Source organism: Rhinatrema bivittatum, chromosome 5 (genome assembly GCF_901001135.1).
Source record: "Rhinatrema bivittatum chromosome 5, aRhiBiv1.1, whole genome shotgun sequence".
In the NCBI taxonomy this organism is placed as follows: Eukaryota; Metazoa; Chordata; class Amphibia; order Gymnophiona; family Rhinatrematidae; genus Rhinatrema; species Rhinatrema bivittatum.
In genome coordinates this window covers 121918134-121930179 of record NC_042619.1, presented here as the reverse complement: position 1 = coordinate 121930179, position 12046 = coordinate 121918134, and the positions used below count along the sequence as shown (strand labels likewise).

At 45.0% G+C, this 12046-nt stretch overlaps 1 protein-coding gene across 1 annotated transcript in view; it reads left to right on the top strand.

The window, feature by feature from the left end:
• The window catches only part of FNDC3A (fibronectin type III domain containing 3A), a 1040529-nt gene that overhangs the window by 356374 nt on the left and 672109 nt on the right, over positions 1-12046 (top strand). The window contains 1 exon segment of the mRNA XM_029602861.1: positions 10154-10388. Within this exon segment, the coding sequence (XP_029458721.1) occupies positions 10154-10388 (235 nt within the window).

The following is a 12046-nucleotide window of genomic DNA, read 5'->3' as shown; positions in this document are numbered from 1 at the left end:
CTGCTCCCAGAGTATTCACAAAATGTCTGGCAGTAATAGCAGGACACTTGCACAAGGAAAGTGTCCATGTCTTTCCCTACTTAGACTACTATCTCATCAGAAATCACTCTCAACAAGGAGCTCTGGCTTCTCTCAGTCGAACAATTACTCTACTTCACGCCATGGGTTTTCTCATCAATTATCAAAAATCCCATCTCACTTCGTCTCACCTACTTCAATTCATAAGTGCAGACTTGAACACTATCCTTTCGAGAACCTTTCTACCCGTAGTTAGGGCAAAGACACTTTCACTCCTTGGAAAATCCATTTACTCACAGAAACAAGCGACAACTCATCAGTTTCTAACCTTACTAGGCCACATGGCCTCCACAGTTCATGTCACTACTATGGCACGGCTCGCCATGAGGGTTACACAATGGACTCTAAGATCACAATGGATCCAAGCCATTCAACCACTACATTATCCAATTCAAGTAACCCACCAACTAAGATTATCTCTACTTTGGTGGGCAAATGGGGACAACTTGCGCAAAGGCCTACCTTTTCAGCAACCAGTCCCACAGATAACTTTAACTACAGATGCATCCACCTTGGGTTGGGGAGCTCACATAGACAATCTCCAAACCCAGGGGACTTGGACAAAACTCGAAGCAACATTTTGAATCAATTTCCTCGAGCTTCGAGCTATACATTATGCGCTGCATGCGTTCAAGGACTGCCTTTCACACAAGACTGTTCTAATCCAAATGGACAACACAGTAGCCATGTGGCACATCAACAAACAAGGAGGTATGGGCTCGTATCTCCTTTGTCAAGAAGCTGCACAGATTTGGGCCTGGGCCCTAACACACTCAATGTTTCTCCGGGCCACCTATCTGGCAGGTATTCAAAATGTACTAGCGGATCAACTCAGTCGTCAATTCCAACCACACGAATGGTCCCTGGATCCCTCAGTAGCGACCAGGATCTTTCAATGTTGGGGTCAACCGACAATAGACCTCTTTGCATTACATCTCAATCAGAAAGTGGACAACTTTTGCTCCCTGCACAACCAGAAAAACTAGCCAGCCAAGGATGCCTTTGCTCGCCCTTGGACCTTAGGTCTACTATACGTGTATCCTCCGATACCGCTCATAACCAAAACTCTTGTGAAGCTACAACAGGACAAGGGGTCCATGATACTCATAGCCCCGTATTGGCCTCGACAAGTATGGTTTCCCACACTTCTAGACCTCTCAGTCAGGGATCCAATTTGCCTGGGAGTAGCTCCCACTCTCATAACTCAGAATCAGGGTCGGTTGCACCATCCCAACCTTCAATCCCTATTCCTGACAGCATGGATGTTGAAAGCTTGATCTTACAACCACTCCAATCTTTCCACCAATGTATCTCAAGTGCTTCTAGCTTCACGTAAACCTTCAACACGAAAGAACTATTCTTCAAAATGGAAAAGGTTTAGTTTGTGGTGCAGGCAAAAGAGTATTGATCCTTTCTCCTGCTCCACAAGTTCTCTACTACAATACTTATACCATCTTTCAGACTCTGGTCTCCAGACTTCATCTGTAAGGGTACATTTAAGTGCAATCTCAGCTTACCATAACAAGATGGGAGATGCACCTATTTCCATGCAACCTCTCGTCAGTAGATTTATGAGAGGTTTAACTCACCTTAAACCACCAATTCGTCCACCCGTAACGGAATGGGACCTGAATTTGCTTTTAACAAGACTCATGCGTTCTCCTTTTGAACCCATAGATTCCTGTGATTTTAAATCTCTTACATGGAAAACTATCTTCCTTATAGCCATTACATCAGCTAGAAGGGTTAGTGAGTTACAAGCACTTGTCACGTATTCACCCTATACAAAATTCCTACATGACAGAGTGGTTCTCCGAACACATCCAAAATTCCTTCCCATGGTAGTTACGGAATTCCACTTGAACCAATCCATAGTTTTACCCATATTCTTTCCAAGGCCTCATTCTCAGTGGCCTCACAGGGCCAGTCAAAAGTTTCTAGAAACTTTGTCAAAGTTTTCCCGCAATAGGGCTCCATCAGTGACGTCACCCATATGTAAGGACTAGCATCCTGCTTGTCCTGGGATAAACTAATGATACAAATACTTCACTAGATCTTCCAAGGCCCGGGGGGGAGGGCAAGAACGCAGGGTATTTAATAGCTGCCAGCACTGGCAAGAGATCCATACCTGGAAGGCCCATTGTAAATGCATTTACCCGAGTCTGTTCCCCATTCCAGGATTCCACACAGTTCTCAGCCATTTCTCTAGGGTTAAACCTGCCATCAAATCTTGCTTCCTGTACCACTATGGTTCCCAGGTTCTCAACAAACTCCCAATGGGTCTGCACCACTCCTTTCTAGACTCATCAGGGGATTTTTGATCAGGAAGAATAATCAAGCACCAAGCTACAGGTGAAAACTCTCCTCTTGAAGCTATACTTTCTTCTACATTGCCAATCTTCCCAGGAGGTAAAGGAGATGCGCTCTCTACCAAGCTTAACTAAATTCCCAAAGAAGTTGAAGAGTCTCTACTCTTCTCACCTGGATCCAGCTCCGAAAAGTGCAGGACATGGTGAGCCATCAACCCAGAACCAGATGGTTTAACCAGTTTGATCTTCCTTTTCCTTCTCATCATAAAAAGGTAAATTAATAGGAAACTAATCTAGGAGAGTTGACTTATGTGCCCAGATTAGTGCTTAGGTAATCGCGAATGTGACACTGGAATGTATTTTTATTATTTTGAATAACTGTCTGCTGTACAAAACATGGCTACTGTTTTCATGGGTGATAATTTACACTGCATGGCAGCTATAATGGGGGGTCTTTTAAGAGCGGAAAAGCAGTGCTTGATCTGTTGGCTGCATTGGTAAGGGTGGAAAATGTAGCATTGGTTGTACAGGGGAGAAGGAAATTGTAGCACGTTTTATTGCTTTTGTACAGTGGCATGATCTTCAATGGTTTTGATTGGTGTACATACATGTCAATAGTTACAGGACATGGCCCTTTGCTGCTAAAAAGCACATCTTTACATTAACCTGGCCTGGGTGTAGTTTGGAGTTGGGAGTAGGAGGAGAAGCTAGGGATTGCTGTGTTTATCGAACTAATTGTTTATTCATTGTTCTTACCCTTTCCCATTGTCTATTGTCTGTGATTGCAGTTTGGCAGAGTATTGTTTTGTTATTGTCTTGCTGTTTGTGTTTTAGTCCTTTAGGCAAGAGAGCAGAATGGAAGTTTTTTTTAAAATGGAGTGTGTGTGTGTGTGTGGGGGGGGGGGGGGGGGTGCTGTCTGAGGGCGAGGATATGTATGACAGGCGGACAAGTGAAGGAAGGATGGAAAGGAGTGTGGCATTTGTCTCAGATAAGAGGTAGTCAGGGAGGGCAGATGGGGCAGGAGGAGAGGGGTATGCAAGTGTTTGAGGGTGCAGCTGGGGTTGGGAGTGCAGGGAAAAGAAGGTGGGTGGAGGAGGGGGGGAGAGGAAGTAGTGGCCAGGGAGGTAGGGAGCCATAGCAAGCTGGTCCCAGTAATGTGGAGGAGAAATGACAGCAGAGGGGAGGCACGCTTTTCAGACGAAGAAAAGGATCTGCTTGCCAGGAAGGTGTGTGCCAACTACCATGCACTCTTTGGACAAAAGACATCCAGACGGGGGAAAGTATAGCCAAAGATGTAAGCAGCTTGTTGGTGGCAAACAGGTCAATGGAACAATTAAAGCATCGCTGGTGTGACACCAGTTTAGCTATAAAAGCCAAGGTTGCCCAGATAGAAAGGTCACAGCGCCAGACAGGAGGACCACCATGTGAGCTTCAGCTATAACAGAAGCAGAACATCTGATAAGGGCCACTCTACAAAGAGACGTTATCACAGGGGTTCATACAGAAGAGACTGACATAGATGCTACAGATGTAGGCTGTGGGCGTAGCACAGAGGTTGGGGAGACTGCTGTAGAGGACACAGGAGCAGAGGAAGAAAATTCCACATTGCAGCAGATGGGTTGCAGGAGGAATCAATAATGTTTGTGTTTTTGGTTTTTTTTTAGCGAACCCATGATAATGACCAGCTTAGTTTAAATTGCATTGAGACATCACCTAACTCTGGTGGAGGAGGTTCCCCTGTTGTTGAAGAGACCTCTGAGGCCAATCAGGAGGGGATAACAGTTGAAACTCCAGGGACAACCATGATGCGTTTGCAGAGAAATTGGCAGCTGAACTCATTGCTAGGCAGGAACAAATTCAGACAAATATGTTGTCAGGATGGAGGGCTATCCAGAATGAACTTAAGCAGTTGCGCAAAGAAGTTAGAAAGATGCGAAGGCAGGCTAGACCCTCAGCACAGGATCTATGTGCTGCAATCAGGGAGTTGAATGCAACTTTGCAAGCTCAGCAAACCTCAGCAAGTGAAAGTTCAGCCACCCAAAGTACTACTTCTCGCAAAGGTAGAGGTGGGGTTCAGGATAGCACAAACTAAAAAAACAGAGTGCATGGTACAAAATCAAAGGCAGCTACATAAAGAATGTCAACCTCATCGCTTGTCCTTGCTGTACACGTAATTGGACAAACAGTGTCTGGACTTCCTTCTGGTGCTGATGGATCTCACACCTGCAAGAATCATCTCTTTGCAGACAGCTCTCTTTCTCTGCCTTTGTTTGGCCTATCTTCACTCATCACTGCTGTACATGGATATGGACAGTGAGCTAGTTCACCTCCAGCCAGTGTGAATGCTTCTCACACTTAATTCTAGTCTCCTGTACATGCCTTTATCCTTCTGAATCTTCATACCCTTGGTCATCTGTACTACATAGCTCATCTCTTCTAAACATGTGAGTAACGTCACTTTTAAAATTCCAGTGGTATCATCACTTCTTGGGTTCTGAGAGCTGGAAGTGTATTTTGGAGAAGGTTTTGGCTAATCATTTTTCTCTCATTTTTTTTTTGTCTATGATGCAGGTTATAATAAACTTCATTGCTCATCCATGCTGTACACAGAAATGGGGCAAACAGCATCTGTACTTCCTTCTGGTGCTGATGGTTCTCACACCTGCAAGCATCGTCTCTTTGCTGACAGCTCTCCCTCCCTGACTCTGCCTTTATCTGGCCTGTCTTTGCTAGTCATTGCTGTATGTGTGTAGTAACATCACCCCCTCCTACCCCTCCCTTTTCTCTTGATGCTCACTCTCCCAAAGCCCCCTTCTTTTGACTCTTTCCCCTTCCCTCCTTCTTCTTTCCCCCCTTTCTCTTCTCTTATACATGACTTGTTCATGACAATTTTTCCAACCCCTCCCCTATCCCCCCTACCCCCTCCCTCTTGGTGCTCACTCTCCCAAACACCTCTTCTTTTGACTTTCCCCCTTCCATCCCTCTTCTCTTCCCCCCTTTCTCTTCTCTTATACATGACTTGTTCATGACAATTTTTCCAACCCCTCCCCTATCCCCCCTACCCCCTCCCTCTTGGTGCTCACTCTCCCAAACACCTCTTCTTTTGACTTTCCCCCTTCCATCCCTCTTCTCTTCCCCCCCTTTCTCTTCTCTTATAGATGACTTGCTCATGACAATTTTTCCAACCCCTCCCCTGTCCCCCCACCACTCCCTCTTGGTGCTCACTCTCCCAAATACCCCTTCTTTTGACTCCCCCTTCTCCATTCCAACATTCCTCTTCTCTTATACAAGATTTGCTCATGACAATTTGTATTTGTTTTCATTTGTTTAATAACCTCTTTTCAGGTGGATGTCATTGTCACTCATCGCTGTTGTACGTTTAGATGGCAATATTGGCTCCTTTACTTTCTTCCGGTGCTGACACTTCTGATTATTGCAAGCTTTCTCTGTTCACAGAGACCTCGCCATCCACATAAGAACTTAGGAAGTTGCCATACTGGGTCAGACCCAAGGGTCCATCAAGCCCATCATCTTGTTTCCAACAGTGGAGAAACCAGCTTTTCAAGTACCTGGCATGTACCTAAACATTAAATAGATCCCATGCTACTTAACCATCATCATTTTACTTTAATGATAAATAAACCATTTGCACATTAAGCACCATGTTTTATTTATTTAAAGGTTCTGTCCATCAATTTCTATTCATCTAAGGTATTCCCTCTCCCAAACCACCTTCTCCCACCTCAATCCCCCTCTTCCTCCTCTCCCAATCAAGACTGGATCTTCACTTCTTCTCCACCAACTAACCTCACCACTATTCTTACTAATCTCTTCCAAACCTCCTTCCCCACTACAGTCTCTCCCTACCCTTCTCTTTCTTTATTATCACAACCCACCCCACCCCCCTTGTCATGAGTTGTTCATCACAGCACCCCCCCTTCCTCGTCCCTTTCCGTTTCTAAAATGTTTACTATTTTAAAACTAACTCACCTTCTCTCTCCCCTTCCGAACATCCTATTTAATTGCTGAAGCTTGAGAAAGTAAAGGATACACTCACTATTTAAATTAAAATATTTTAATAAAACTTTTAAAACTATATACAATATATTTAAAAAAGGAAAGGGTTGGGATCATCTAAGGAAAAAAAACTATTTACATGAAAACAAAAATGGGTCGGGACAGTAGGGAGGGCAGAGGCAACAAATTTAGGGGTTTTGCCGAGGTGGAAACATGCCCTTGCACCTAGCTAAGGCCAGCAGAAATCTGGTGTGATCCTGCTGGACTTCAAGTAGGTGCATGGCAGCCTCAGCAAAACCCCCAAGGATTGCCCAATTCGCCATCTCCTCCCCCAACCTCTGGACAGCTTGTGCAAATTGCCACTGAGAAACTGGCCATCGCCTGTAGCACTTGCTGCAGGCAATGAGCCGGGTTCTCTAGCTAAACCGCCAGATGTTGAGGGAAGAGATGCCTGGCGAGACAGGCTTCCTTCTGGCAGCAAAAGCTGCCCAGTCTGTGCCCTGCCTATCTACTGCCCCAGTCAGAACAGGGAGGAGGCCCTACAGGGTGGAGGGAGGGGGTGCTTCTCCGCAGGAGTGGATGCAGCTGCCTGGGCGGGGCCCGGGACTGGTGCGTCGCTGGCTTCCGTTTCTTCCTCCTCCTCCTTATCTGGCATATTAGGCATGAAAACACCCATGTAGCAATCAGCATGTACATTAATGATATAATTAAATCTGACTGCATGCATATTAGTACATTCTGTCAGGTACATGTTTGCTCTGGTAACTATTATCCATTTAAACATGTCAGCTTGAAACTCCCAGGGTATAATATAATCTTTCTCATGCCTGAGTACTAAAATGCAAGGCAAAAGTAACACGTGAACTTGCAGGAAAATACCGAGCAACCAGCCTTCACCATATTTCCCTTCAGTGAATTGCTGTACCAATGCTGACTGCAACAGGATGAAAGAATCATGGCTGCTACCAGGGAATTTTGTCAGTACACTGCGAATCCTCTGGTCAGCGTTATACACCACTTGCATATTGAGGAAGTGGTAATGCTTTTGATTCTGGTATGCCATCTCTCTTCCATGAGGAGGGGTGAGAGCCACATGGTTACAGTCGATAGCTCCCATCACATTTGGCATACTGGCTATGTGGAAAAATGCTCGCTTCATTTGCTGCCACTCCTGAAGCTGCTGTGGATATCTGATGTACCTCGTGACCCTCTTCAGCATGGCCCTCAGTACCTGGATGAAGTGACGGGAGAACATGGATTGCTCCATGGCAGCCACTACAGCCACTGTGTTCTGGAAAGAACCAGTGGCCAGAAAATGAAGCGTTCCAAGCAGCTTCACCAGGCCTGGGATGGCATGTCCACGTTCTGTGAGGGGATCAATGTCCTCCCTGAGCTCTTCATACAGGCCCATCATGGCCCTGGAGCTCAGTCTGAAGGTCCTGATGACATCCAACTCAGGCATTCCCAGTAGTGTGGTCTTGAGATGAAAAATCCGCTTCCTCCTTACCATTCCGTAGCCTGTTCCAACCGGAACAGCCTGCTCCTCACGAGCCCTTCTCTGTATCTACTCCTTCCGATCCTCTCTTCTGACATGACCTCTGTCACTGCCAAACCTGCTGCTGCTGTTGTCCTTTGGCGAACCTGCAGGATATACCACAGCATCAGGAGCAGCTGGACACAATCGGAAATCTCCAGAGCTACATGGGGACACAACCACACCACACTTATGCAAGCAATGGAATAAAATGGCCCCCGAATCTGCGCTGTCACTTAACTTGTGCCCTGACCGTAGCGGTAAAACACCCACATTAAAAAGCCTGCACTAACATTAGCTTGGCTCCCTGCATTGCCTTTGATTAGGTAATCGCCTCTTTTACATGCCATTAGGATGCATTCACGCAGAAAAAAAACACGGGTCAGTAAGCACGTTCAGACGTATATTTTTCTGCGCGCACAAAACCCTTATTACATCCCCATATAGGGCTTTGCGCAGGAAAACGCACGTACAAACCAGCAGCAGCTTCAGTGTACCTTATTACATCAGGGAATTCTGAAATTTTTTGAACTACTCAAGGCAGCCTTCAGCATTAGTATTTGTGTACAATAAATCCCTTCCTTAAAGAGCTTACCATCTAAATGGGTACCTGAAGAAACAGGAGGGAAAGTGACTTGCCCATGATCACAAAGACTGACTGGGGAGAAGTGGGGTTTGAACCCTGGTTTGGTTCTCAGCCCATTGTTCTAACCATTAGGCCACATATCAATATAGTGGTGGAGACCTTAATCAAGGTAAAAAAAACATGTATATCTTAAGGCCATGGGTACATCTGGATACATGCTTCTCCTATGTCCAGAGGTTAGAGTGCAGCATTGGTACATCTTTTTGCCCAAGTCCCCAAATCCCACTATAGAAGAGCTGCATTTTAGGATTAAAAACAGTTCTCATCTTCTGTCCAGCTCGATCTGTGGAGGAGTCAGACTGCATCATCTGCAGCAGCTCACCACCTGGAATAAGAGAAACAGATGTTCTTTGAAAGGATCAAGAGTCACAGAAGGTAGTGGGAAGGAAAGAATGAGGGTAGGTGATGGATCAAAGGATGGAAGGGAGGATAAGGCGAGAGAAGAATTCAGCCAGAGGGTGGGAAGGATGACATAATTAATAAGGAAGTAGGGACATATAGGCTGAGTAGATGGGTAGGACAATAAATGTAAGTGAAAAGGTGAAGTGGAAATGTAGTCTCTCTGACAGCATTTTCAAAATAGGTTAAAAACACTTCAGTTGGCTTCAAAATGAGTATGCTGCCATCTTCTGGGAGGGACGAAGAGCCAAAGAGAAAGGTTGAGACTGTGTGTGGGAGGGGAGGGGAATGAGAGAATCAGAGAGAGAGAATGTAAGTGGAGATCAAAATGGAAATGTGGGAAGAGGTTAGACTGTAGGAAAAAATTGCTTATTTATTTTTATTTCAAAATATTTTTATCTTACCAGTCCAAAAGAACTTGCTCCTGAAAGGTTACAATAAAAACACAAAATACAATAATGATCAAAACTTTATCTTGACTCTTGTTTTTATGTTGAAATATTTTTATTGAAAAATTTCAAAGAAATAGGTACATAATACGAAGCTATAACAGGGAAACTGGATCAGAAACATTGGTGAACACTTTTTCCCTATGTAATTCATACTTTTCATTTTGAGTGGAGTATTATTGCACTTGAAACATTTTCTGACATGAATGGTGGTAAAGTTGTTATTCTGTAATACTACATGATGTATAATGTTCAAACTTGTCATGTGAAACAGTACCCAGCTTTATTTCTGATACTGCAATCGTACCTCATGCAATACAAGGAGCAAAAAAGGGATTGTATTTAAAAGGGTTTTCAATATTTGTTTTTTTTTTAATCCACATTACATAAACTTTCATCTTACCTAGCATACTAGTTTCATATTTGCATAGCATCATTCAAAATACATGTAACTCCAGTTAAAGGTAATATGGCCGCCTATCAATACACTGTAAATGTGGACTTGATTGCTGTTTAACAAACATTTCTTCTCTGCAATTGTAGGGCTTTTTTGGCTTTCTTATGAATCCAAAGCTTTAATTCAAATATCTTGTCATACTCAGTACAGAAGCTTTTCCAAAGTTTATATTCCTTTCTTGGTATTTGGATAAACTATTTGAATTGAACCCATGATGGCTTATATCTGATTTGCTTGTTTTTTTTCTCATCTGGATTATGCAGGTCATTGAAGATAATGGTGTTCGTCGAGTTGTCGTGGTTCCTCAGCCACCAGAATTCCACCCAGGCAGTCATACAGTAATGCATCGACCACCTCCTCCCCTGCCTGGCTTTATTCCTCTTCCTACTATGATGCCCCCTCCTCCACGCCACATATACTCACCAGTGACTGGTGCTGGAGATATGGCAACCCAGTATACACCACAGTACCACACTTCACAGGTATATGGAGATCTGGGTAAGTATTTTGTGGATTTCCAATCATACTAAGGGAACTCTCATGTCCAACAAGTTTTAACTGCTCACCGAATCTTGGAGATATGACTAGTTTGCCACATGTTTAAAATGTATAAAAAAATTCTCTTAATTTCAACATAAGACTTTTTCTTTCTTGCAAAATGAAAATTTCCTAGCGTGTAGCCAAATGGACTCAGAACAAATGGGTATAGTGTGCTCGTGCTAGCAGTTGGAGACGGATCTGACGTCAGCACGGGTACATATACCCTCACAGGAAGTGAAGCAACTCAGTAATTTCCGTCTCCAAAGCAGTTTGGAGAGCCTGCACGCTCGCAGAGCGTGTCTTCCAATACTAGTTTCTATTTTCTACTTTCTATATTCTACTTACTAAATTTCTACAGGAACATCGAGCCCCGCACTCCTGCGGTGATACCCTCGGGTCCCTCCCCCAGTTGAGTTTCCCGGGGTGATTTCCGCGATCCCTCGGAGGTCTAGGCCTCGGTCCGGTGGCCGAATCGCGGCAGGGATCTAGCCCCTGAGTGAGAAGGGCTTGGGCCGGGCTGAGAGGCGCCTCGGTCCCGGCGTGGACCTAGAGGCAGCGGGTGCATTTCCTCAAGCGTGGCGGTGAAGGTATTTCCCCTCTCCCCCCGCAGCCGGAGACCGCCCGGGTTCCAACCGGGAAGCGCCGAGGATCAGGTAAGGCGTACATCTCTTACTTTTGGTCTCCGAGATACGAGGATCGGCGGCGTTGCCTGTATGCGGCACGCCGTGGAGGTCGCCATTTTGTCGGCCTTGTTCAGGTATTGAGCGCCCATGATAGGCGCCTGTATATGATTGAGCATATATTGAATATCATTGAGCGTATATTGCTGATCGCATATTATTGAGTGCATATTGTACGTCATGAAGCATATATTGCTGACCGCATATTATTGAGTGCATATTGTACGTCATGAAGCATATATTGCTGACCGCATATTATTGAGCGCATATTGTACGTCATGAAGCGTATATTGCTGACCGCATATTATTGAGCGCATATTGTACGTCATTGAGCGTATATTGCTGACCGCATATTATTGAGCGCATATTGTATGTCATTGAGCGTATATTGCTGACCGCATATTATTGAGCGCATATTGTATGTCATTGAGCGTATATTGCTCACCGCATATTATTGAGCGCATATTGTATATCATTGAGCGTATATTGCTGCCGCATATTATTGAGCGCATATTGTATATCATTGAGCGTATATTGCTGCCGCATATTATTGAGCACATATTGTATATCATTGAGCGTATATTGCTGCCGCATATTATTGAGCGCATATTGTATATCATTGAGCGTATATTGCTGCCCGCATATTATTGAGCACATATTGTATTAAGCGCATATTCTTCAGCGCTACATTCGCAAGCCGCGATGGAACATTCGAACACCCCAGCGTCTCCTGCGGTGGCGCCTCCTGATTCCGGCATAAAAGCTCTCGGCCTCTGCTCAGCATGCCAGCTTAGAGCCACGCACAGCGAGGAGCCAGACTCCCTTTGTGCCCAATGTGAGGAGGCAGTGGGAGCCTCGGGCCAGGACCAGTCTCAACCGAGGTTTGCTGACAGTTCCCCAGGGGCCACCCCGGATCTAGCGGGCAGTCTCGACCAA